This window comes from Quercus robur, chromosome 7, assembly GCF_932294415.1.
Source record: "Quercus robur chromosome 7, dhQueRobu3.1, whole genome shotgun sequence".
NCBI classification, from domain to species: domain Eukaryota; kingdom Viridiplantae; phylum Streptophyta; class Magnoliopsida; order Fagales; family Fagaceae; genus Quercus; species Quercus robur.
This window is the reverse complement of record NC_065540.1, coordinates 12,337,196-12,364,866: the sequence shown is the minus strand read 5'-3', so window position 1 is coordinate 12,364,866 and position 27,671 is coordinate 12,337,196. Positions and strand designations below refer to the sequence as shown.

The 27,671-nt window shown below is 35.9% G+C and overlaps 1 protein-coding gene across 3 annotated transcripts; it reads left to right on the top strand.

Annotated features, from left to right (window-relative positions):
- The first annotated feature begins 106 nt into the window (after nt 1–106).
- Nucleotides 107–27,021, top strand: LOC126692276 (protein virilizer homolog). 3 transcript variants are annotated; one of them, XM_050387818.1, is made up of 28 exons: nt 107–350; nt 604–692; nt 1,842–1,965; nt 3,680–4,339; nt 4,455–4,823; nt 4,917–5,021; nt 5,157–5,339; nt 8,547–8,688; nt 8,775–8,956; nt 9,070–9,155; nt 9,238–9,286; nt 9,930–9,993; nt 11,038–11,516; nt 11,595–11,694; nt 13,882–14,015; nt 18,332–18,399; nt 18,484–18,700; nt 18,977–19,192; nt 19,298–19,453; nt 19,535–19,588; nt 19,688–19,902; nt 20,004–20,073; nt 20,506–20,831; nt 23,852–24,020; nt 24,113–25,492; nt 25,582–26,301; nt 26,389–26,460; nt 26,783–27,021. In XM_050387818.1, the coding sequence occupies exons 1-28, from the start codon at nt 276–278 to the stop codon at nt 26,801–26,803; spliced, it is 6,525 nt and encodes a 2,174-aa protein (XP_050243775.1). In that variant the 5' UTR covers nt 107–275; the 3' UTR covers nt 26,804–27,021. The 3 variants fall into 3 exon arrangements, with proteins under 3 accessions (XP_050243775.1, XP_050243774.1, XP_050243776.1); XM_050387817.1 differs by having other exon boundaries at nt 9,930–9,996; XM_050387819.1 differs by having other exon boundaries at nt 108–350; nt 9,930–9,996; nt 24,113–25,396.
- Nucleotides 27,022–27,671: the final 650 nt, after the last annotated feature.

Genomic DNA, 27,671 nt, shown 5'->3' with positions numbered 1-27,671 from the left:
ATGTGCTGCTTACAAATTTGCCAAAAAAAAAAAAAAAATCATAATTTTTTTTTATTCATATTTTTATTTTACTAACATAACACAACACAGCACAAATTACACAACACAAGTACACAACCTTCGCTCACTTCTTCGTGTTCCTGGTCGGTGACTAAAAACCCAATAACTATTAAATTCTGAAACACCCAAAACCCTAGAAATTCAAAATCCTAGTGACTCGGACTCAAACTCAGTCTTCACTGGGCGAACCCATTTGCAAGATCCGCAATACCCAAATGGGTCGACCCGAACCCTACGTCTTGTTCTCCCAGACCTTCAATCATCCCCATCTCGACGAGTACGTCGACGAGGTACAACCCTCTCTCCCTCTTTCTCTCTCTGTGAATTTCGTTTTGTTTAGCTTCTCACACATTGTCAAATTTACAATTCAATGTCTCCATCTTCGAATTTGTTATTTTTGTTACTAAATTTTGTGTAAACTAAGCTCTCTTTCTTCAAATTTCAATTTTAGGGCAAGTTTAGGTTATGATTTAGCATATTTAGTTTGCTAATAATGCAAGTTTTTGTGGGTAATGCAATGTTGTTGTTGTTAATATTATTCAGGTATTATTTTCTGAACCCATTGTAATCACTGCCTGCGAGTTTCTCGAACAAAACGCTTCTTCGGCCTCTCAAGCTGTAACTCTTCTCGGGTACGTTGTGAGCTTTTAACCTCTATTGTTTGTAATCAGTTGAACTTGTGAATAATTTTGTTAAAATGAAGAAAACGTGCCGAATTTGTGTGTAGTGAGAGACAATACATAAGACTAGGATCAAGAACCTAGTGCAAGACTAACCAAGAATATTAGTTATATGACAAACGTCATTATACATGTGCATGTAAATGTATATAGTATTTGAGATCAATTTGAAAAATTAAAAACCATTCATTTGAACACTATGTGATATTTTAACATAAGAAAACCCACAAAATATAGCATATTGATTATATTGTGTGTATTTGTTAGGATATCTATCACATAAATAATTCGTTGTTCAATTTTTTTTCACTAGTTAGATAGAAATGATTTTACTAGTTAGATAAATACCGAATAAAGTTTAATTAAATTTCTGTTATTTTGGTTAATGTAGACTCATAAAATGTTTAAAATGTAATAACTAAAACTATACTATGAACATTTTCAGTCCTCCAACTCGTGGCAAAAAAGCTACAATTTTCAGGTCTTACAAGAACCAAAAAAGCTGCAATAAAAATGCAATTGTAGCACTGCCATTTGCAGTTCCAAAATGCTGCCTCCTTGCTGCCTGGTCAGAGGGCTAGCAATCCAAAATAAACAAACAATAGCAAGGAAAAGCAACTTTTGTTAAAACAGCCATTGCCTAAGGGGGTTATAGTAACTAATCAGTAACAGCTAAAGTTTCTTTTGGGTGGGCCAGGGGGGTCAATTGCCCCCCTTGACCCCCCTGGATTTGCCCTTGTCTTCCCCTAACAATAGTTAAATTTGACCGTGTGGCTAATGTATTATTGCAGCCACATTGTTAAGTTTAATTTGGGAACCTAAGGTACATCACTTAAGTATTTTTACCTAAGTTTTGCAATGTTTTATTATACTATGATGTATAATGACTTGTTAGATTGAGAAATTCTTGTTTTTATATATATATATATATATATATATATAAAATGAATTGTTAGATTGTGAAATTCTAGTTTTATATACTTGCCAAACCAAAAAAAGAAAGAAATTCTAGTCGTGTTAGATAGAAGTTGGCCATCTTCTATGATGCACAATAGAGATTTTGTAAGTATTGACCATCTAACTTTCTTCTACCTTTTGCAGGGCTACTTCACCACCTTCATTTGCTTTGGAAGTATTTGTTAAATGTGAGGGGGAAACAAGGTTTAGGCGTCTCTGCCTGCCTTTTCTTTATTCTCATTCTTCATCTAATGTGCTAGAAGTAGAGGTAATCTGACTGATGTCGATAATTTGCTGCTTCATTTGTCTATTTAGAAACTTCATGACAGTGCCTGCTGATTTTAGTAAACTTTTGTTGAATTTCATCTCATATATAATGTTATTTTACTCTATGTGATGTGTTCTTCTTTTTAACTCATGCATGTATAGGGTTTGATTCGTTGGGTCACTTTTAGGAAAAGTTTAGGAGATTGCTTTAATGCAATAATATAGGAACTGCCTAAGAGTACAGACTTATTTTTGGGGGAAATTTGGAAACAGTAGCGATCCTTCTGTTAGAAAAGTATGACAGGAATTTTATTGTTGACCTTGAGGATCTAAGAATATCTTGAAAATTTTAGTGAAATCAGAATGCTGGAGGGTGGGAGAGAGCGCTGGTGGTAGAGGATGTAGGGGCATCTGGTGTAGAAAGTCTTTGTTTTGAGCTACTGCTCCTGGTTACTGTTGATTGGATGGAATGATGGATTCAGTGGCCGACTCCTGAGGAAATTTGGCTGGAGCTAAAGGTGTGTGAACATGGAATTTATGATGGGCAAGTGGAGCAGATTGGGGGCTTATTGGGGGTTAAGAGAAATGTGAAATAAGTGGGAGGATTCATGTGCATGTATGTGCTAGTGTGTGTTCTGGGACCTCCTTTGCTTGCTCCCCTTCTTTAAAATTAAAATGTAGATTTACAACTGTGTCTTTTGATGAAATGAATAACAGGCAACTGTATCTCCAGTATATGTTTCTACTATTAAACAAGATAAAGATGATCAACCTGATTTTTGAAAATTCATAGCCAATTTGCTCATCAAGGTCATTAGAAGGTTTGATTGTTTTTCCGGTCGACAAAAAGGGTCAAGCAAACCTTATCCATGGATAACACTGCGTTTGGTGGGCTTGGGATAGTAAAATAGAGTTTTTGCGTCCATTACATTTTCCTCTTACAGTTATATTACGACTTTGGGCTGTTGGGTCAGTTTGTTATGCATTTGTGGCTTCTTATTATATGTTGAAATTTTCTTTGGGTATTGGAAAGATGAATTTATCCATTTCTTTTTGGAGGAGTTCAGTTTTTGAGGACTAAGGATTAACTGGTTAGGAGTTTGGACTTAATGCAAAGTCTCTTTTTTCTTGATTTTGTACTTTATATGTGGAATGTAACTGAAGTTTAAATATCTACTACCAGGTGAGAATTTAGAATTCTTTTATAATATAAAAACTAGATGGAGATTGTTTGAGTTGAATTTCTTTTGATAATTTTTACTATATGTTTTCTCCTAAATATGATTTTTGTGCAGATATGTAATGCTTATAAAGTCATCTTGGAAGAACTACTTTATTTTTAATGGTGTAGTTGTTTCCAATGAACATGTGTTGTGTTGATATATGTATGTATGTATGTATGTATGCATGTATGTATGTATGTATATACACACACCACTGTTGTTGAAAGAGTTGTTGATCAACAGATTATTTAGAACTCCTCAAAGGTGTAGTTGTGATAAAGTTCCTAGTCCTTGTGAGAATTAATTTCTTGTGGATTAGTCTTTGTGGCTTATCTTAATTAGGGGTCAGTTTAGGCATTTGTTTAGATGGATTATCACCTCTGTTTATCTAGGATTTTGTATTTTATAATTTTGATTCGTTTCTATTGTTGTTTAGCATGTCTTGCATTTTGGTGGATTTAATTGCATTTAAGAATTTTTCACTTCATGCAGGCTGTTGTAACTAATCATCTGGTTGTAAGGGGCAGCTACCGTAGTCTAAGTTTAATCATATATGGAAACACGGCAGAGGATTTGGGGCAGTTCAACATTGAATTTGATGATAACTCGCTGAGAAATTTAGTTAGTTCTGCTGAGGGAAAGCTTGAAGATCTCCCTCTGGCATTGCACTCAACTAACCTGACAATCGAGGATTCTATATTCTCTCTGAATGCGTTATCCCTTCCAGTTGTTGTATCAGATATATCTGTTGAGGTTAAGCAGTTCTTACAGATGTTGTTGAAGATTTTAGATTTGTCGAAACTTGGGGATGCAGTGGATAAAACTGTAAGTATTGTGGTTTCAGCAGCCTCTTCATATGTTACCCGTGACTTATGTTATGCCGGAAACAGTCAGAAAAATCTTACACGAGGCAAGTCAAAAGAATGTGAGGAACTGCATGGTGTCATCAGTGAGGCCAGAGAAGAGCTTCTTGAGCTCTTTAAAGTACTTCAACATGAATCAGGGAGTGGATCTGCTGACTCGTTGGCAGGATGCACTTTTCTTGATTATGAGGCTGATCTGGTTAATTCCAAGGAGTTGGTTGATTTGTTTAGCCAGTACTTTGAGTTTAGCAAGAACTCCTCAAGTTTTGGACACCAACAGCTTTCACAGGTGATTTAAGTACAATCTTCTTCACTCATGTATTATACCAGAGAGAGAGTCTCCCCCCTCTCTTCCTAAACATGATATATAATCCTCTCTCTTCTGATCTCATCTTGAATTTCAGGAAAAAAATGTTATTCTGGGGTTGAGCGTGGCTCTCTTCCTGTGCTCTAGTAGAGAGAGCTGCTTTCACTTTGTCAATAGTGGGGGAATGGAGCAGCTTGCACACCTTTTTTGCCATGACAAGCAGAATTCTACTGCCATCACATTGCTGCTACTTGGAGTTATTGAGCAGGCTACTCGGTATTCAATTGGGTGTGAGGGATTTTTTGGTTGGTGGCCTCGTGAAGATGAAAATGTCCCTTCTGGTATTAGTGAAGGTTATAGTCAACTGTTGAAGTTGTTATTACAAAAACCACGTCATGATGTTGGTTCTCTTGCAACTCATGTCCTCCACCGCCTAAGATTTTATGAAGTTGCTTCAAGATATGAGGTATCCTTTGAGTTTTGTGTACTCTTGTGTATTTGCCTCTCTGTCTTCAGATCTAGTTTATAGGTTTCTTGTGGTAATTTCATTCTTTTCCAGTGTGCAGTTCTGTCTGTTTTGGGAGGCCTCTCTTCTGTCACTAGGGTTACCAGTGTGACCTTAAACATGCTTATCAGTGCTAAATCTCAACTTAAGAGGCTCCTGGTCAGTTGGAATAGTGTATTGTATTTGTTTCTTTTAGTATGTGAGACATGTATAGCTAGTACTTTTGCATATGGAAATGTCGCAGTTTTGCAATTTTAATTCTTAGTTAATGTTTGTTGACAAGTGTTAATGCAGAAGTTGATAAATTCGCGTGGTCCAATTGAAGATCCTTCTCCAGTGGCCTGTGCAAGCAGATCATTGATTCTTGGCCAAACAGAAGGATTATTGTCATATAAAGCAACCAGTAGCTTGATTGCTTCATCAAATTGTTGTTTTTCAAATTGGGATATTGACTTGCATTTGCTGGAACTTCTTAAGGTATGTCGGTATATTGTATCTGTATCATTCTCAACCAGATTTGGGTATATTTATGTATGTATATATGTATTAGTGCATGTATTTATGTATATATATGCATGATAGAGTGTATTTAAATGTGTATGTATGTAGATATGTGGGGTAAAATCATTTTGCTCTGTTTTTGCTTGTGGTTCCTGCTGTCATTATTGGAGTGGTATGGTTTAAAAAAAAAATACACTGTAAAATTTATTATTATGTGGCAATACCCATCTTCACTGAGGATTTGATTATAACCTAATCTACTGCTGTGTCAAATCTCAAACACTTCATCTTTAATCTCAAACTGCCATTGATAAGTTTCATCTTTTTATTTTTTAAGAGAGAATTGGGAGTAAAGTCATGTGCTATAGGGTTTATTGGAATGGATATTTAAATAACTATAGGCAACAATACCATTTCAATTTTCAGCTATGTTAGAGGCACAGATGTTGACATATTGGTATAGTCTGAGGTGTTTAACCATTGCGCATTAAAGTAAGCGTCAATCACATTTATTAACAGCTTGCAGTTATTTTACTCCTTGTAAAGGAAATATTTTTGGCTGAGGCTTCATGTGATTATATCAATAGATATGAAGATGTCTTTTGTTTTTCGTGGGAAATCTGTCAACTAGTTTGTTCTTGATGAGTTTGTGTTTGAGGTATCATTATGGGGAATGGCACCTCTGCGTTTATACCTTTTTTTTTTTTTTTTTGATAAGTAAGATTAATATTATCAAAGAGAGACTACTTCATGTAGGAGAACATAAAGCAGCGTAAAAAATAACATCAAGAACGGATTATATACAGAATGACAACGACTCTTTAAGCGATACAATAGAATGGCTAGTCATGAAGCCCCTAGCGTGAGACGCTCATATTAAAAACTATTGAAAGTTGCTAACAACTGAGCCCTCGCACTTTCCATATCCTCAAAAGTTCATTAATTCCGTTCCCTCCATATAGTCCACATCAAATATAATGGAATAATATTCCCAATATCTGACAAATGCTTTCCAAATCAGTTTTTCCAACCAAACATAAGATCGATGACCTTTTCTGGTAAAACCCATTGAATTCCAAATAGTCTAAAAACAAAGCTCCATAAATCCATTGTATCAGTGTAGTGTATCAATAGATGATCTACCGTCTCCCCACTACACCGGCACATACAACACCAACCCACAATCGTATAACCTCTCTTGATAAGGTTTTCAAAAGTAAGATTCCTCCCTCATACTGCTGTCCAAACTAAAAAAGGAGGCCCTCTGTGAAGCTTTAACCCCTCAAATGCTTTGTATTTTGCAAAGATGGCTATATGTCAAATCCTTTGCCATATTAATTCTTATGTCTTTTGTAGCCCTTGAAAGCTAGGGTTTGAACCTAGACTTTGATGGCTATTGAAAGTAAAAACCAATTACAGGAAAACTAGCCTTACTACCTGGTTTTAGGTTGTTGGGGGGGGGGGGGGGGTCTTGGTTTTTTATTTTGGGTAAATATATTTACCAGATCTATTTTTGCTTGTTATGGTGAAGTGCTGATGAAACTTACACACATGTATTACAGAATACATTGCTAGATCAACAACATTCTTAGTTTCTTCTGGAACGAGACTGTCATTAATATGTTCAATAAGTAATGATTATCATCAACAATGGATGAGGAAAAGGTACCTTGGCAGAGCATTTGGTGTGTAAAGGTACCTAAAAGGGTATCTTTCTTTTTATGGACTGCTGCTAGGGGTGGGATTCTTACAATAGATAACCTTGTTAAGAAGAACTTGCCCCTTGTTAATTGGTGTTGTCTATGTAGGTGTGATGAGGAAACTGTGAATCACCTTTTGCTTCATTGTAAGTTTGCATCTGCTTTGTGGGGTGAGGTCCTTATTATGTTTGGGGTTCAGTGGGTGATGCCGGATACTATTGTTTCTCTTCTTTTTGCTTGGAGGAATTGGTTGGGAACTTACTCTTCAAAGGTTTGGAATATGGTACCAGCATGCCTTATGTGGTTAGTTTGGAAGGAACGCAATGCCCGAACTTTTGAGGACATTGAGAGACCTATAGATTTGTTGAAGACCTTGCTTGCTAGGACTTTGTTTGAGTGGTCTCGTATTTGGGGTCTTACGCATTGTAGTTCCTTGTCTGATTTCCTTATCTCTATTAGTCTTTTCTAATGATTTGATTGTATTTGTTTCAAGGGCAGTGAGTTTACAATCGTAAACACATTGTTCTTTTTCATCAATAAAACTCTTATTATCTATCAAAAAAAATGATTATCATCAACAATGGTCTTTGTACAAAATGGCATCTGTTTCCCCCCATAAACAAGAGATGGAGGGTAAGGCCATTACTTCATTACTTTTGTTAGGAAATAAATGTGGAGCTTATTTGGAGTTGGTAATGAAGTCATTTTGTATTAAACAGTTTTGATTTTTGAATTTGATGAAATACTTGTGTTAGGCAGAATTTTTGAAAGGTCAGCCTTACATGTGTCCCTTTGTGAACTGATTTGGTGATGAATTTATGGGGGTTGCCTCCTTGCAACCTTAATTAGTGGTAATGACATTTTCTAAGTATAATTATAGAAGTGTAATGGCTGGCATCAAACTCAAGAAAAAGAAAACATCAATTGCAAATATATATATATATATATATATATATGAATGAAATGAAGGAAGCTATGTTAAAAAAAGAGAATTAGAAACTCCAAGAGAATTGTGGTGCTCTGGGAAAAGCATTGCTCCAACCTTTTCAACTGCTTTGTTGCATAGAATAAGATTAATAATGTTTCAACTTTTAGTCACTGTGGAGGGGCCAATCTGCTTTGGCTATTGTTACCCCATCAATCCAAAGGCGTCACAACAGCAGTCTTGGCCATTGATCATGAATGAACAGGACTTGACCAGATGCTTCTGTCAGTTCTACTTCAGTTATTGTTATTGATATATTATGCTACTTCAGTTTATCGACACCAACTAGTAAAATAACCTTGTGCTTCTGGACCCCTTACTAACAACAAAATTATTATTATTCATGTCATCATCATCATCATCAGTAATTAATGAATCAAACTTCTTTTCCTCTGAGCTGTGATTGGTATTCTGCCGTGCAATCAATTATATATTTGCAGAGCCATTGATAAATTCCTAGCCACATAAATATTCAACTTTTTTTTTTTTTGGTTTCAGGAGAGGGGATTTCTTCCGTTGTCAGCTGCACTGTTGTCATCATCAATATTGCGTTCAGAAGTTGGACGTACTATGGACGTATTTGTTGATATTGCATCGTCAATTGAGGCCTTAATTTTTTCACTTCTTTTTTGTCGCTCAGGTTTGTTAATGTAACTTGTTATTTTTTAAAGATCAGATCCACAGATCATTGTGATACTCATTTCTCATTGCATGTTTTCTTTTCAGGCTTAATATTCCTACTAAATCACCCTGAACTTTCAGCTACAATAATTCATGCTCTAAGGGGTGGTGATGATGTAAATAAGGAAGAATTTCTTCCCCTTCGGTATGCATCCATTTTAATATCGAAGGGTTTCTTTTGCAGTCTGCAGGAAGTTGGCATGATTGTAGGGGTGCATTTGAGGGTGGTTAGTTCCCTTTCTTAGTCAAATCTGCAACTGTTTATTCCTGTTTCTTGTCTTTTCCAATTCCATTTCAGGATTGTTGCTAAACATAGTTGTTTTAATATGCTATGGTGCAGGTTAATGCCATAGATCGTTTGCTTACATCAACTCCACACTCTGAAGAATTTTTATGGGTATTGTGGGAACTTTGTGGTCTGTCTAGGTAGAACTAAATTGCCTTATTTTCTAAAATTGGACTTTTAATGCCACTTTACCAGTTTTACTCAAGTCTAAACAATTTGCAGGTCTGATTGTGGTCACCAGGCTCTGTTGGCTCTTGGATATTTTCCGGAGGTAGAGATGAGTGCGCTATTTCTAGCAAAATTTAATGTGGGATTTAAAAGTTTTTTTTTAGTTCCATTGATGCTGTCGCCACATTACAAGACATGAACTAATATGTTTTAATATGATATTTTCAGGGGTTTTATTATTATTATTGTGATTGATTTGCCTGATACTACCCTCCCTCCCAAAAAAAAAAGCCAGAAATTAAATATATTTTCTAAAATATGCAGCCGTTTTAACACATCATATTATATAGTTTAGTTTTATTTGTTTTGTATTATTTTTAGGGCTAGCAAAATGTTATACTCAGCAATTTGGCATCTAGATGGGCTTTGTATCCAGGCCTATTACTATGACACCTTTGTGGCTTTAACACAGCCAAGGTGGAATCTTAATTTAAAGCTGTTTGTAGATTTAGTCTTAATTTACTAGGATAAGATGTTAGTGCTAACCCTGTTATCTCTAGTGAATTTTATCAATATAAATAGTATAGAATGACTTGAAAGTTATTATAACTTTCTCTGTTCAATTGCATTTAATCCTTTTTTTTTTTTTTTTTTTGTTTCTAAACTCTTCTAATATGTAGCTTCATGGTGGATGGCTGCTTGCTTCAGTAACATTCTGTAACAGTTTTTAATCATATTTTTTGTAGGCTGTTTCAGTTTTAATTGAAGCATTACACTTTGTCAAGGACTCAGAGCCAGATGCCAAGATCAGTGGTAGTACAATTACTCTGTGGTTGATAGGAAAAAGTATAAATAAGACATACTTTTCTCTAGAAAGGGCTGATACTTCCTACAATAAGTTTCTGGGCAAATTATTTCTGAAATTTTTTTCTTTCCAAGGAAGTTCAACCACTCTATGATATAGTGTTCTATACCAAGCCTCATTTTTGATTGGGTATAATTCCTGTTTGGACGTTAATTTGTTAACCCCAAACCAAAACTAAAAATAAATAACTCTAGGGAATAAGTATGTAAAAATGCGCTTATTAAGGTTAAAGTATGCAGTATTAATTATTATTGCATTACTTTATCAAAAACTAAATTCTGTTGGATGAGGGTAAACTCAGTAAGCATCTTTAGAACAGCTACATCTAATAAATGGATTTTATATATTAAAGATGTACAATAGGTTTACTGGGATCGTAAAAATGAAGTGAATTAACAAGTATCGATTTTTTGATAAGTTGTTACATGCATCATTATCTAATGAGGGTTCTTTTGGATATATTCTCTATGATGGTTTTTGACAATTTACTTTTGGTCAATCAGTCACTTTTTCTTTTTCAATATGTTTGAGTAATTGTTTAATGTCTGGTTTAAGGGTTGAAATTAAAATGGGTAATTACAGGGCATTAAAAATTAAATGACAAGAACAATTCTGTTATAGAATGCTTTGCCTTGGGATGTTCGAACTTGTTCCACAGAAAATTTATTCATTTTGATGAGCATACATTTTTAACAACTTAGCGTTTCTCATGGGCCTACAAACTGGGAAAGGCTAAACTTGTTATCATTTTTTTTATTGGTAAGTTCACACACACCCAATGCATTTTCAACCATGACCTTATCTTCCACCCTGTCATATGGGGGAAAGGAAGTGCGGTTTGAGCTAGAGCTCTTTGGATTGTTCCCCATAAAATTTATATAGAGAAAAGTAGGCCTTACTGGTACTTTGCCCTTTGAAATATATGTATGTTTCTTACATTTCTGCTTAGTAATTGCATACTTACTTGGATATAATTTTGGAATTTTCAGGTGTTTCACCGCTAGATCTTGCAATATCTCACTCAGCGGCTGAGATTCTTGAAGTTATTGTTACTGATTCAACAGCATCTACTCTTTCTTCTTGGATTGGACATGCTTTAGAAATCCATAGGGCTCTACTTTCCTCTTCTCCAGGCTCCAATAGAAAAGATGCTCCTACACGGCTGGTGGAATGGATAGATGCTGGTGTAGTTTATCATAAAAATGGGGCTACTGGTCTTCTACGGTATGCTGCTGTGTTGGCTTCTGGAGGAGATGCCCACTTGACTTCAACCAACATCCTTGTGTCAGATCTGACAGATGGTGAGAATGCCGTTGGAGAATCTTCCAGTGGTTCTGATATCAATGTTATGGAGACTCTCGGAAAATTTATTTCTGACAAGTCCTTTGATGGTGTTACCCTTCGGGATTCTTCCGTGGCACAGTTGACGACAGCGTTTCGAATTTTGGCATTTATTTCTGAGAACTCAGTATGTAATTGTTTATATCTGATTTTTTATATAAATTGTAAAATTTTGACTTGGCTCATTTTAGTTCTTTCAATATAGACCGTAGCTGCTGTTCTGTATGATGAAGGTGCCATAGCAGTTATCTACGCAGTTCTGGTTAGCTGCAGGTTCATGCTTGAGAGGTCCTCAAACAATTATGGTAAGTTAGTATTTATTTGTTTTGCTCATATGGATACTTACTGAATAAAAAAGAGGGAGGGGGTGGGGGGGAGGGTTGCTCATATGGGATGATGTGTGTGCATGACAACTTGTGGACATACACCAGAATATAAGTACAATAATAGTTAACTGGGTAATTTATTGACAATTCTTGATACACTATTCAATTAATCCTTAAAGAACGTCACACCCAAAAGCTCAGGCACATTAGACGTAGCTATTCTAATATCTTTTCTAAGTTGGCATTTTCTCTATCTCCTGTCAAGTCCCTGAAATATATTTCTGTCCTTTCTAATTATTAGAAATTTAAATTTTATTAATTAATTCATGCTTATGGTGGTGAGCACTTTTTTTTTTGATAAGTAAGAATGATATATATATGAAAGTCTACTCTCTGCATGAAGAACATAGAGCAAACCCAGAAAGTACAAAAAGAAGAAAACAGAGAAAAAAAAACACAATAGAAAACCAAACAAGAAAAAATTACAAAAGAGAAAGAGAGCAAAGAAAAGAAGGGAGGGAATCACTAGACGTGAGTCCTCAAGCCCAAGACCAATAAAAAAGAGTTCCACTAAAAGAAGCAAGCATCTGAACACCGAAGCTATCCAAGTCCTCAAAAGTCCTCCTATTCCGTTCATTCCAAATACACCATAGGATGCACAATGGGGCTAAGTTCCAAATCTGAGACGAATGCTTCTCCAGCCAATTACACCAACCAAAAAGCAAGTCTGGAATCGATTTAGGAATAACCCAAGACAAGCCAAAAGTTATAAAAACAAAGCTCCATAACTGATACGCCATCTCACAATGAAGAAGTAAGTGGTCTACCGTCTCTCCACAATGACGGCACATAATGCACCAATCCACAAAGGAAAGGGAATGGAATGATCATAAGAGAATGGAAAGGAATAGAATGTATTTAAGTAAGGGAAAGGAATTGAATGAAATTAAGTAACCTTGATTGGATGTTTTAAAATAAACGAATGGAAATGAATGAAAATGAATGGATGTAAGTAATCTTGTTTGGGAGCAACATGGAGGGAATGAAATGTAATCATTTTATAACAATATTACTATTAGACCCCTATTTTAAAATAAAGAATTGAATATACAGGGGTATTTTAGGAGTTTTAGTAAAAAAATCATTAAATCTAATTCCATTCCCTCTCATTTCTCTCAATTTCGGGGGGAATGAAAATTTGAGGTTTTAAGGGAATAGAGAGGAATGAGTGTTCCCTCCTACCCATTCCATTCCCTTCTACTTAAACTCCCACATAAGGGAATGAGTTTTCCATTCCCTCCATTAAAACTCCTAAACAAGGGAAGGGAAGAATATTCTAAAATGATTCTTTTCATTCCTTTTCATTTCATTCCATTCCCTCCTCCCAAGCAGAGCCTAAAAGAATTAGAAAAGAATTATGCCCAAAAGTTAAATGCTTCAGTGAATTCTAGAATGGTGTTCTATCTCTAAAGACTTATGCCTAAAAGTTAAGAAATTGTTAAGCCCTTACGGATATTTGGGTAAGCCTTTTACTTGGCAACAGTCAAGACTGTTCTCCGTTTCCTTCATCTCCTTGATTAATGAAATAATCCCAGGTCCTCATATTTCTACTTTCCCAACCTTCGAATTACCTTTTTTTATTGGTAAATTTACACACACACCTAGTGGGTTTTATATCCATGACCTTATCCTCCATCATTTCTTTTACGCTGAGGAGGCGCTGTTTGAGCTAGAGCTCATTGGCCTTTTATAATATATATATATATATATATATATATATCAGGCATCTTCTCCATGGCCTTGCATATGCCCAATACAGTGGTAAAAATAGTCCTAGCACGACAATAGTGAGCAATTTTAGATTCCCCCCAGATTAGGGAAGGCCCATGATTGCTCTCTAACATGCTAATCCTAGCAGACTCATCCTTTCAGGCATGGAACCACGTGGCCTAGAAAAACCAACCTTATGTTTAATGCCAGCACAACAATAGAATTCCCAGCCTCATGTGATAATGACACTAATAAAAATTTATTCACAATTAAACTGGCTGATGACATTGTACTATCATATGCATTTTGTGGTTTCAATAAAAAAATTTCTCCTGTGTTTGATGACCATCCTCTCTTCTCATGTTTGAAACATTTGTCCTATTTTTTCTTGAACAGATTACCTTGTTGATGAGGGTACAGAATGCAATTCTACTTCAGATTTACTATTAGAACGTAACCGTGAGCAGAGCTTAGTTGATCTCTTGGTTCCTTCTTTGGCATTGCTGATCAACCTTTTGCAGAAATTACAGGTATGCCTTTGAAGATCTAGCCTCCTAATTTTGTACTAATTTGTTAGAATAGCCTTCATATTACGCTCCATTTGTTTCGGAGTAAAATATTTGCATGTAAAATATTTTCAGTGAAAGTTTTTTCAATTGTTTGGATGACTTAAACACTTGAAAATGCAAACACAACCCAACCACCTCAAACCCAGCCACACTTGATAATGCAAACACAATTCAGCAACCACCAACCACCATAGTCACCACCAAGTTGGCACAAATCTGACCAAATCTATTACACCAACCACCCAGAAATCCAAATCAGAATGCCAAAAAAAAAAAAAAAAATCCACAAACCCAAATATCCAAATCAGAACCCCAACCACCCACAAAAACAAACATGGTAAAATGTGTAAAATATTTTACACTGAAACAAACAAAGTTTTAAAAGAAAATTTTTGCACTTACCAAAAAAGGAAAAAGGAAAAACAAAAACTTATGCTTGATGCAAGAAGCATAATGAGAAACTCTTATAGATGTTTGAGCTGTTATAAATTTTGAAGTACTTTTTTATTAGTGTCTCTGATATATTTTTTTAATTCTTTTCATATTTTGAAAAAGTCAATTATCAGCATATTACTTTTTATAATGCATGCAAGAGCAATCTGTTTGAAAATTTTGGAAATTCAGTATAACGCTGCTACTGGATCTCTGTGGGGTAATTTTTGACAATTGCCACTTCAAACATGTGAAGCATCTGTGCTGGACTTGAGACTAGTGATTTGGTGTACTGGATCTTTGTATGACACTACTACTGTTGGAGACATCTAACACAAAAGTCTCCATCAAAGGTTGGACAGATTCCTTGTACGTTGACAATTTATTGATTAGTGATTCCGTATACACGTACAACCTTGTGATACAGTTAAATTTTATGAGATAAATAATTTCAGAGCCATGTTAAGTAGAAACTGCATTTCATTCTGGCCTTAAAGGTGGAGACTAGATTAAAAAATATTTAACAATTTGATAATGAAGCTATCCCTGTGTCTTGAGATTTAAGGATTATGTGAATCTGACACCTAGAAACACAATAAGTCAGTCGAGGAATGTCTAATTCTTATGGATTGGTGTTATATGTTTAAAAATCATGGAGAGTGATCATCTCTTGCTTCATTGTGCGGTGGTTTGGGAATTGTGGGCTCTACAAGTGTTGGTAAAAGTATGCTTAAGCGCAAAGTGCCAGAAGTTTAGTGCTTTGTGCCTCCAAAGCAAGATGCATTTGCAAAAGTGTGCCCTAGGGGTGCTTTTTGGAGCCCCTTTTTTTATTTTTATTTTTATAATATTTAAAAGATAAACCAAATGTGAAATGTAGCTGTCAGATCTTAATGTTGTTGATATGCACCATGGTTTTGTTATTCAATTGTCAATTTTATGGTATGATATCATACACCTTAAACCACCCCTCCATCCTTTTACAAATTCTAGGAAGTGAAAATCCATTCAGCACCACACTTCACATACCAATCATCCTCACTGAAGGAGACTCAAGCTGTCAAGCGAGAATGAGGTCACTAGGGAGGTGACAAGTTCAAGTTCTAGTTCATGAGATACTCCTCATAAGTGAGACTAATAATTTAGATGAATTAGATGATGAGTGTTACAAATCTTGTGATGGAAATGATAATGGTCCTATGCTTAATGAGGATGATGATTATATATTTCTAGGATTGCATTGCATTGATTTTGTTAGGTATAAAAGTCACTGCTTAACATTCTAGGGCTTTTCGGCCTTTGCCTTTTAGGTATATTGTGATTTATCAACATACATGATGTCTTCATTTTGATCATGACTATCATGGTTGTTTATATATATATTTTTGATAGGTAATAAAAACTTTATTGATAAGAAAAGTACAATAAGTTTACGATAGTAAACTCACTGCAAAAAAACAATGGTTGTTTATATTTTTATAGCATGAGAATTATATTAGATGTTATATTTCAATTTTATATGATTAATTGATCACTTGATTGTTATATGGTCCATTAATAGTTAATTTCTAAATTATTACATTATTTTTCAAAATTGTGCACTTCACTTCAATCATGCAAGTGCCTGCAATTTGGGCCTAGGTTCCAGGAGACCTTTTTGCTTGAATGTGCCCTGCACTTTTACCAACATTACTCTCTAGTATTTTCTTTGCTTGGTGTTTTGTGGGTGATGCCTAGTTCCATGATGGACTTATTATCTTTGTTGGAAAGGACAATATGGCAAGAGAAGGAATGGTGAAGCATGGAAAACTGTGCTTAATTTGGTGTATTTGGGGAGAAAGGAATGCTCATTTTTTTTGAGAGGAATGAGTTACATTTAATGAAGCTAAAGTTCTATTTTTGATGACTTCACATGAGTGGACTTTGGCCTCTTACGTTTTCTGCATCATACTTGCTAGAGTTCTTGGATTCTTCAGATTTTCGTCAATTTCTTCTCTGTATCTTTTCTCCCCTTTTTTTGTGCTTTTTAATGACATTATTCCTTAAAAAGCTAGTCATCAAGCAAACTTTAGTCCACAATCCACATGCATACACTTGGGCTAAACTTTTCTCATCTGAGACTCTCTAGGGTTTCAGCTTTGGGATTGCTTCAGAGAACCAGGTAAATTTCTTACAATGTCTGCTAGAAAATTTTTTTTGGGCAACAATCTTTGCTAGAAATGGATGACTGATGGCATTATAGTCCTGTTGAGATGCTGGCCAGTTGATTTGTTGTAATCTTTTACTGAGAAGTAGAGGTGTTGCTTGGTCAGTAGCTGTCAAGTGTCAAGTACTATTCTTGAGATGTGGGTAAGTAAGCTCTGTTGTCAGTATATTTAGCTTATGTGGTAGACATTTTTTCTTTTCCAGACCATGTGGTATGGTGGATGTCTTGGATTGGGATGAGTAGTTGTTGACATGAGTTCTTCTATTTTTTGGAAGCATGTGTGGTGTGGGGATTGTACTTTCCAAGAGGCTTTTCCAGAGCTTTATTGTCTTAGTAGGTCAAAGGATTCCTTGGTGGTTGAAGTTATGGGTTGGTTTGCTGGGAGGTTTCACTAGAATGAGCAATTTCGTTGTCCACCACAAGATTGGAAACAAGAAGCCTTTGATCGGTTTATGGGGTTGGTCTATTCTTCGACTGTGCGGGGGTTTGGTCCAGATAAGGTTTGTTGGAAGCTAGCAAGGAGTAGAGGTTTTGAGATTAGAGGTTATTATCGTTCCTTCTACCCTCCTACTCTTGTATCCTTCCCTTGGAGAATGATATGGCAATCGAAGGTCCTCCATGGGTAGCTTTCTCTGCTTGGTTTGCTTCCTTAGGTCTCTTAACAGCAGACAACTTTTGTAAAAGATGCGTGCTGGTGCTTGATTGGTGCTATATGTGTAAGAGATGTGGGGAGTCTGTGGATCATCTTCTACTTCTTTGCCCCATAGCTTGGGAGTTGTGGTCTTTGGTTTTTTGCTTGTTCAGTATTCACTGGGTTATGCCTCATACAGTTCTTGAGTTTGAGTCTTGGCAAGGAAAGTTTGCGCGACATCATAACATAGATGTTTGGAGATTAGTGCCTCATTGCTTGATCTAGTGCATTTGGCGTGAAAGGAATGCTAGAAGCTTTGAGGGTTGTGAATGTTCTTTGCTAGAGATTAAGTCTTTTTTTTTGCACACTCTCTATGATTGGAGTGTGGTCTTTTCTCATTTTTCTTGTTCTTCTTTTCCTGTTTTTCTTGATCGTTGTATTTTTAGCTCTTGATTTGTGCCCCCATAGTACATCTCCAATGTACTTGGTTTGGCACTTTTTTTATTATTAATAATATTTTTACGTTACTTATAAAAAAAAGAAGAAGAAGAAAGTTTTTGAGTATTTGTAATTAATAATATGCTTGTTTAGAGCTAGTAGTTGTTGACATGAATTCTTCTTGTATCTTTTTTTCTTTTTATATTTTTGTTTGTTGGTCTGTTATCACTCTTTGTTGTAAGGGTTTACTGTAAGAGGTTGCAAGAACCTCGTAGCTCAACCGTTACCTCCTAGTGTTTCCAATGGAGACATCCAAGGCTCAAATCACCCCTCCCCCATTGTTGTAACTAATCATCAATAAAAAGGTTTACTGGAAGCAGTGTCCCATAGTTTCTTTAGGACACATACTTCAAGACTGCTTAATGCCTATATGGCTGGCTTTATGAGAATTAGCTTGGCCTATATACATTTCAGTCTTCTTCTGTTTGATTGTTGTATTATGAAGACCTTTACAACATACACCATTATCAAATTTATGCTTGAATAGAGTTTGTTACATTGCCTTTGTTGTAGGAAACTAAGGAGCAGCATAGAAATACAAAACTAATGAATGCCCTTTTACAATTGCATCGAGAAGTAAGGTAATTGGGAATTTCCTTCTGTTTGCAATTGGTAGCTTTGGTGATGTTGTCTGTTTATAATTGAGATAACTTTTGTCATTGCAGTCCAAAGCTAGCTGCTTGTGCAGCAGACTTATCATCTCCTTATCCCGTTTCGGCACTTGGTTTTGGAGCTGTGTGCCATCTTATTGTGTCAGCACTTGCATGTTGGCCGGTATATGGCTGGACTCCTGGCCTTTTCCATTCACTGCTAGCTAGTGTTCATGCTGCCTCATTGCTGACATTGGGTCCAAAAGAAACCTGCAGTTTGCTGTGTCTTTTGGTATGCAAGTTTTCCATTCTCAAGGACTTTCATTGATGTTATGATTGTCAGTACTGCAAATCTTGGAATGATTTTTTTCCAGTAATGTTTGTTTACATTGTTGTCTTGTTGACTAAATGAATTTGAATGTTTGGTGTTTTCTATTCTGAATCTGGTCATTAGCTGCTATGTTTCATATGTTTTTTCCTGTTTCATTGATAAAATTATGTTAACTTACATCCATGAACTGCAATGGTTGACTAGTTTTTCTTTCTTAAATCTCTTTTGTATTGCTAGAATGATTTATTTCCTGAAGAAGGCATCTGGCTTTGGAAGAATGGAATGCCCTTGTTGAGTGCCTTTAGAACATTAGCTATTGGGACGTTATTGGGACCTCAGAAGGAGAGACAGGTCAACTGGTATCTGGAGTCTGCACACCTTGAAAAGCTGCTTAGCCAATTAACACCTCAGCTTGAGAAACTTGCCCAGATTATCCAACATTATGCCATATCTGTATGTCATTCCCTTGGATTAGTTCTCACTTTCTTCTTTGTCATTGTTAATAAGGGAAGATTGGGATGGGGCTACCTGTGTGTCTCTGATCTTATTTTTAAACAGGCATTGGTGGTCATTCAAGACATGCTGCGAGTTCTAATAATTCGTATCGCTTGCCAAAATGCTGACAACGCTTCTTTACTTCTGCAACCCATATTATCATGGATTCGTGATTGTGTTTCTGAGTCATCTTCTCCATCAGACACAGATGCTTACAAGGTGAACATTTCTGTCACTATTACAGTCCAGAGTTTATCTACTCTGAAACACTTGGATGTAATTCTTTTTTCTCTTTTTCAGGTTTACAGATTACTTGATTTTCTTGCTAGCTTATTGGAGCATCCCTGTGGCAAGGTTTTCTATTTTTCACTCATTATATTTTTTTTACCATCTTTGCATTTTTTTTTTCAACAAACCTGCATTGGATTTCACTCACAATAACATTCTTTTCAGGCACTATTGTTAAAGGAAGGTGCTGTTCTGATGCTCACACAAGTGTTGGATAGGTGTTTTGATTCCTTTGATGTGGATTCAAAACAGATTCTAGATAGTAAATATTCAGCTAAATATGGGTTTACTTTGCTTAGTTGGTGTGTCCCTGTATTCAAGTCCTTCTCGCTGCTTTGTAATGCAAGAACACCACGACAATATCCTGGCAAACTCAATTTGTGAGTAGATAACATGTTCCTATATATTATTTATATTCATCGTTTCCTATATGTGGGAAACCTAACCTTGTAAATTTCAAATTTCTTTGATGGTTTACCAGGCATAATTGTGGAAATTTGAGTACTGAAGACTGTTCACTGATTTTATGTTATCTCCTTAAGTTTTGTCTGGTAGGTACTTGTTTCTTTGATATAAATGAAGTTCATTTATGTCTAAGTATGTGGTTAATTCCTTTAAAAGTTTTAGTGTTGGTACTCATCACAAAAAAAAAGAAAAAAAGAAAAGAAAAAGTTAGTGTTGGTACTCACCAAAAAAGTTAGTGTTGGTACTTATCAATTTTTTCTACTTCTGAGAAGATGAATGAATGGCCTTTTGATGAATTGTGTTAAAGATCAAAATCAGTCACTGGGTGTTCGTTTCCTATCATACATTAGGTCAATTTAAAATTAATTGTTTAGGTTCTATTAAAAAAAAAAAAAAATTGTTTAGGATTTGTATCAACTTCACACTTTTATATAAATGAGAATAACTTTTTATGCATAGTGAGCAAAAGAGAACTACCTGCTGAATTGATGGTGACTGAGAATTCCTTTGTTATCCAGGTTCTGCCAGTTGGAAAAGAGTTACTTGCATGTCTTACAGCCTTTAGAGAATTAGGTTCTTGCAATGAAGGTCGGAGTGCTCTGGCAGCTATTTCCTTTCGTATCCAATCTACTAATCAGGAACTTGAAACAGATAGAGGACATGAAAGGGATGAGAATTATAATCTTTTTAGTGAATTTGAGTGGAGAAGGCGCCCCCCTTTGCTAAGTTGCTGGAAGAAGTTGTTGAGATCAGTTGATATAAAAGATGATTTGTCAACTAATGTGATCGAGGCTGTGGATGCATTGTGTTGGGGTGCTTTGCACTTTTGCATGGATGGGAAAAGGTGAGTTTTTGTCATGCATTATGTGGATGTGTGTGTTTGTGGCTTTGTGTATAGATAATCTATATTTATATATAAAACCGAAACTTTCGAAGCTCCCACAAATTTCCACGTCAGCATAATTTAAAAAAAAAAAAAAAAAACGTAATTGAATTTTTTAAAACCCGACTCTGCCTTTCACGCTTTCCCTTTCACAATACTGTGCCTTCTCTTACAGCTCCTCCCAGCTCCTCAATCAGACCCACGGCAAGCCAAAAGCAAAGCATCATCGCATCACATCTGAAAACCCACCATACCCACCAACAGACATCTTCTTCCTCAAAATCGTCTCCTTCCTTAGAACACCCACTATGAACACTATAAAAGCAATACAAACCTCAATATTTTAACATTTGAATTATTCTTTTGACATTCTCACGTTACAATCTCCTTCCCCCAAAACCCAAAACTCAGATCATTTAAATATTATCCACACAAAAAAACTCATAGAGAAAAACGGAAGTCAATACCAGATAGCTGCTGTCACCTCCATCTTCTTCGCCAAGACTCCTTTCTTTCTTTTTTGCTCAAGCTCCTTTCTTTTTGCTTTGTTTTTTTTTCCTTTCGTTCTTTTGTCTTCTCAACCTTATTTTGTTTTGTGTGCCTTTGCCTGACCAAGCCTGTGAAGCTTTCAAATTCAACTTTATATGCCTCTGCCACACGTCCATCAAGTGTTAACTTTTGCATTATTTATTTTATCATATATATTATTTTTTATTTAGTATTGGTTGTTTATTTTATTATTTATATTATTTTATATTAAGTATTGATTGTTTATTTTATTAATAGTGCTATCTCTTTTAACTGTTCTTTTGATAGTAGTGATTTTATTTGTAAATAGCCGTGTATATGTTTTGTGGTTTACAACGACCACTATTAATGTTTTATAATTTTAATTTACATTTAGCCTTTTGTTTTGTTTCTCTTTCTATTAATATGAGACTTTTTGTTTGTTTGTTTGTGTTTGGATATAATTTAAGCTTATGAGTTGTAGTTTTGTTGTTGGATGGGTTAACATATTTGCTATTGTTGTGGTTCATCATGAAATATTGAATAATTTGTTTTTTAAATTTGTCTTTCATACATTTATTAAATAATTGAGAATGTTAAATCTTCATACCCAATATCTTTCCCGTGCATTGCACGGGTTAGTTAGTGACTAGTTCACATAGAAAATAAGGTTTAGATATGTTTGCCATCATTTTGTTGCTTACATTTGCATTCATCAGAAAATTATTTTAGTTATGTATATGTGGAACTTCAACTCTTTTTTACTTTCCTTCTTTCTTCTTTTGTATTTGGTAGTGATCTTAATGATAGTCTATATAAAGATTCCTTACAATCTAGTGAAGGTATTCTGTGGAAAGTATACTTCACTAGCCAAACTTCTAGAATTTCAAGTGGTTACTTGTCATAAGGTTTGGTTTGTGCAGTTTTAAGTTACCAAGATAGGCTAATGCATTGTAATGTTTTATTGTGTAGCATTTAATTGCTTGAGAACTTCTTCTTAGGGCTAGTATTGTAAGATTTTGAAAGCATATGATTTGGTGTCTTAGGTACCTTTCCTTCTATTTCCATGTAATTTTTTAAGGTACTTGATCTCTTTGTTGCTACATTGTTCTGTTGTGAAAGAATTCTAGTCCTTGGTATTTACATTGTTTGGGTGCAAATTCTGAAGTAGGTTGTGGACCTTTTTAATTTATTTATTTTTGTTGGGGAGGAGTATTTGGTTGAAATAAAAGTGGATTCATCTGGAGCTCTATTCCAATTTTCATTCTGAGGACGATTGGAGATAAAGCAACAATCGGACATCCAATGGTGATGAACAGAATTGCAATAAAGGCTTTTATTTTTTTTTACTGGGAGGTCTTTTAATTGGATATCTGCTCTTCAGCGTTCCTATTTCTTCTCTTTCTGGATTTATTGAATTTTAGTTTGTAATTTTTGAGAACCTGTTGCATACTCCCTGTGTACTTGAAGTTTCTTCTCTTTCTAACCAAGTTTATTACTTATTAAAAAAATGGTAGAAGATGCTAAATCGCAAACTCAAGTATGTATGAAGAACTAGATCTTGTTAGTCTTCCAACGAAATTAGTGAGATCCCTTGCTAACAGAAATGTCCAAAAATAATTTTTTATGCATACTTGTCAAAAAAATATTATATGTGTGGCCCAGCCTTTGTAGCCAAGTTGTGTCTCTCCCATTGGAAGGAGTAGGTCCAAGGTTTAAACGGTAGGACTAGGAGGGCAATGAGCTCTAACTTGAGTGGCACTTACTTCTCTCATAAGAATGGGTGGAGGGTGAAGTCGTGGGTTCAAAATCAAATGGGTGCATGAGTAAATTACCAATAAAAAAAAAGGTTCAAACAGGAGGGGAGGATTTTGGGTTGGAGGAGGGCCTGTTATGTAGCCTACTGATGCCATTTATGTGGTTGGTCTTGATTCAAATTGTGGGAAGGGATGTTTTTGCGTTGAGAGGTTACTCCTTATTGTGTGCGCATGTTTATGTATTTAACCTTTTTGCAATATGGAAATTACTTACTAAGGTTATCAAGTATCTGAAATACTGTTTTTGTGAAAATAACTGATATAGAAGGGTGTATAAATAGTCTCACTGGTTTGGATTTGTATCTCTCTTTATAAAACTGAAGCAGTGCTTATCAACAATTGGTTGTATGCCCCTCTTTCAGTGTATTAATCTAGGTACTGGCTGTTGATTTTAGTTTCAACTTCATTTTCTTTTACTAGCCTTTTCACTCTTTTCGATAACTGGAAAGGCTGAAGAATTGCTGACCTGAAGTGACTTTTTAAGATTTTTGTCCCTTGGTTTTCTGTATGCACATGGGCCTCATCACATATTAACTTTAGTTACTGCTACAATTTCTTCATATCTAGATTATATGAGTAATCTTTGATTATAGTTATCTTTCTGTACAATGAAGCTAGACTTACAGTGTGCTTGTTGGTTGGTTTGTACTTGGACAGTGGTGTTGCGTTGAAATACCTTTTTGGGCTTCCTGATGATATGTCGGGAACTGATGGCTTTTCTGAAGAGAACATTAATTACATACAGGAATTGATTACTCTATTGAGGTCAAAGATCTCTGCTGATGACCATGCAGCCACTTCTGACATGGATGCCACTTTGTATCAGGTATCTATAATTTGAGATTTAGTTTTTATAGTGTTCTTTTTCCCCCCCCCTCAACTGCTTGTTTATTACCTGACTTTACCGTTGTTGTACAGGTTACAAAGTCTACAGAGTCATTGTTGTCATTGTTGCAGAAGCCTACTGGTTCGGTTAAGGTGGATGATATTGTTGTACCTTTGTTGCCGAATGATGTTTTGATATCATCAAAGATACATCGGCTGGCAAATGGCAGCGCCATAAAGGATGATGATTATCTTAACCTAGGAGTACTTGGAGATAAATTCCTGTGGGAATGTCCTGATGATAGATTGTCACAGACATCAATTTCTGGAAAGAGGAAAGTGTCTTCTGTGGATGGTACAAGTAAGCGTGCTAGAGGAGAAAATTCACCGGCTGAAGTCACTCCCCAGGGTGCATATTCACGGGGACTGGGTCCTTCTAATACCCCTTCTGGTTCTACTCGCAGGGATAACTTCAGGGGGCGGAAACCAAATACCAGCAGACCGCCTTCTATGCATGTTGATGACTATGTTGCAAGAGAAAGAAATATTGATAATTCTAGTAATTCTAATGTAATTGCTGTGCCACGATTGGGATCTACTGGTGGAAGGCCTCCCTCTATACATGTGGATAAGTTTATGGCCTTAGAAAGGGAACGGCAGAATCCTGTGGCGACAGTTGTTGGGGAGGCAGCAGCACAAGCGAAGAACATAGCTCCTGCAAATGGCACAGAAGTGGAGAAGTTCAACAAATCTAAGCAATTGAAAACAGAGCTAGATGATGATCTTCAGGGAATTGATATAGTTTTTGATGAAGAGGAGTCTGAATCTGATGACAAATTGCCCTTTCCTCAGCCAGATGATAATCTACAGCAGCCTGACCCTGTCATAGTTGAGCAGAGTTCTCCCCACTCTATTGTTGAAGAGACAGAGAGTGATGTTAATGAAAATAGCCAATTTTCTCACTTGGGTACACCAATAGCATCTAATGTTGATGAAAACACCCAAAGTGAGTTTTCTTCAGTTTCACGTCCTGGAATGCCATTGACTCGAGAACACAGTGTCTCTTCAGATAAAAAGTATTTTGAGCAGTCTGACGAGACCAACAATGTTTTCCAAGTGAAGACCTCCATTGGATTTGATTCTGCAGCAGCAAGTAGTTCTGGGTTTGCTGCCTCTGTTTACAATAGTGCATCAGCGTCATCTGTACAATTACCAGGCGAGTCTAGGATAGGCCCACAAAATACCTATCCAAAGAACAGCCCACAGCATGCTGTTAATGTACCTCTAGCTACAGGATCTCAGGGACTTTATGACCAGAGATTTCGGCCAAACCAACCACCTTTACCTCCAATGCCACCTCCACCAACAATCTTGCCGGTAATATCTCAGACTTCTGATCCAGTTCCAAGTCAGTCATCTCCATTTATTAACCCTGTAACAGATGTACCGCAGTCACTTCCTGTGGCGCTCCTAGTAAGAGAAAATAAGACTTGTTTGCAGTTTTTGCTGCAGCATTGCCATATTGTCTTCATTTATGTAATTGGTTCTTTTCTTCTTTGCAGGTTCAGTCAGATTACAGTTCAACGTCTTCCCTTCCCATGCCAGATTCTAAGTATTCCAGGACTTCTATCTCTTCTCCCAGTGGATCTGCAAGGCCGCCACCACCACTTCCTCCTACACCACCTCCATTTTCCAGCCCCTACAATTTAACGTCCATTAAAACTTCTACATCCCAATCCTCAGTATACAATCAGACAAGTGTGGGAACAACTTATCCACTACCTCCCTTGATGCCATCCTTGGCTTTCAATAGGCCGGGTTCAATTCCCATGAATCTCTATGGAAGTTCCCCAAATCAGCAGCTGGGTGAGAACCCACAAAGTATCTTGCAGAGTCTCAATATCCCTCAGTCTTCCATTCCATCAATTCATTCCATTGCTCAGTTGCAGCCACTGCAGCCCCCGCAGCTTACACGTCTGCCACATCCACCACAGCATCCTAGGCCACCTATTCAAGCCTCACAACAGTTAGAACAAGGGGTGTCTATGCAAAATCAAACTCAAATGCAAGTGCATCCGTTACAGATGCTGCAACAGTCACAAATTTCTTCCTTCAATAATTATTATCAATCTCAACAAGAGTTTTCACAAGCACAACAACAGCAACAATTAGAACATGCTCAACAGCATGCTCTATACCAGCAAGGGGATGTTGGAATCCAGCAGCAACAAGATCCAGGAATGTCGTTACATGAGTACTTCAAATCTCCAGAAGCTATTCAGGTATTTTTTGTATGTAACCTCTGTCAGAATTCAAGGTACGTGATTAGTGTTAATTTCCTAATTATTGTTAATCTTCATTCATGGCAGTCTTTATTGAGTGATCGGGATAAGCTTTGCCAGCTTTTGGAGCAGCATCCAAAACTAATGCAGATGCTTCAGGTTATAAATATATTATTATTTCAAAGATTTACTTAATATCTTCTTCTACCTTTCTGCTGTGCTAGCATTCGTTTCTCTTTTCCCAAATCTCATTTATTACTTTTCATCTAGTCCTAATAATTTAATATCATGGTGTGGGAATCTTCCCAATGTCCATGATATTACTTTGTGTGAAGGAGTATGGATTAGCCTCCTTGTCCATTATATGCGTATTTTCATTACTTTGTTAGTGATTATAATTTTTCATGTTATTGTTACTCATACTTAATATTTGTTTCTGTTTTTTTTTTTTTTTTTTTTTTTTTTTTTTTTGGTTTAACAGGAAAGGTTGGGTCAGCTATAGCATCGTAGTTGAGGAAATAAAGGATGTGGATTATACTGGTACAGATGTATGAGGGAATTCTCCGAAGATTAAGTGATTGTTCTACGTTGTAAGAATACAAATGCTTGTTGGCATTGGCCTTCTGCTGATCATGTCTAGTCCGCCAAATTTTGTATTAATAATGTACTAAAATACATGTATATTATGTTTTTATTTATTTATTTATTATTTAACTATTATTTAATAGCGTCCCATGTATGTATGTATCTATCTTTTATAATATATAATCAATTAATCAATCAATCAACATGACCGATTGAAGTCGGGCCATCAAAGCTGTTAGGAATTAGGATATGTGTGCGCATGAATCAAGTATGCGTGCACACACTCGAAATATACATACGCACGCTCATTTTTTGGATAGTGGAACTTCATTTTTAAGGGTCCAAAACATTATTTTTTTATGTGGGCCGGCCCCTAAACCCTTGGAAACATCTAAAGACCATTAAAAAGCTTTGAAAACCCTAATTTTAACTTATAAATACTCACTTTATGTCTTCAATCAAAATCCTAGTTCATCCTTTTGCCTCTTATCTTTTCTAAAACTCTAGTTCATCTTTTCTAAACTCCCACACAGACCTGAGCACGTTTTTTAATTATTAAAAGAACTTCTCTTTAGTTAGTTCTAAGATAGAAACTTGTTCTTTAATTAGTTTTACAAAAACATTTTCAAAATCATTTGTTCTTAAGTTGTGATTACTAACTATTGATGTGTTTTTCAATTATCTTTGTCTTCTCAATCTAATTTTTGTGTTGTAAGCATTGAGTGGTCAATTAAAAAAACTCTAAACTCATAATCTTAAGCAAGGTGAATGTTCTTTAAATGAAC

Excerpts from the sequence above, each read along its gene's own strand:
- LOC126692276 (XM_050387817.1), top strand. The coding sequence starts at position 276 with ATGGGTCGACCCGAACCCTACGTCTTGTTCTCCCAGACCTTCAATCAT. Across the intron at positions 1,966-3,679 it reads CTAATGTGCTAGAAGTAGAG|GCTGTTGTAACTAATCATCT; the intron begins GTAATCTGACTG and ends CACTTCATGCAG. Across the intron at positions 20,832-23,851 it reads TTTTGCATGGATGGGAAAAG|TGGTGTTGCGTTGAAATACC; the intron begins GTGAGTTTTTGT and ends GTACTTGGACAG.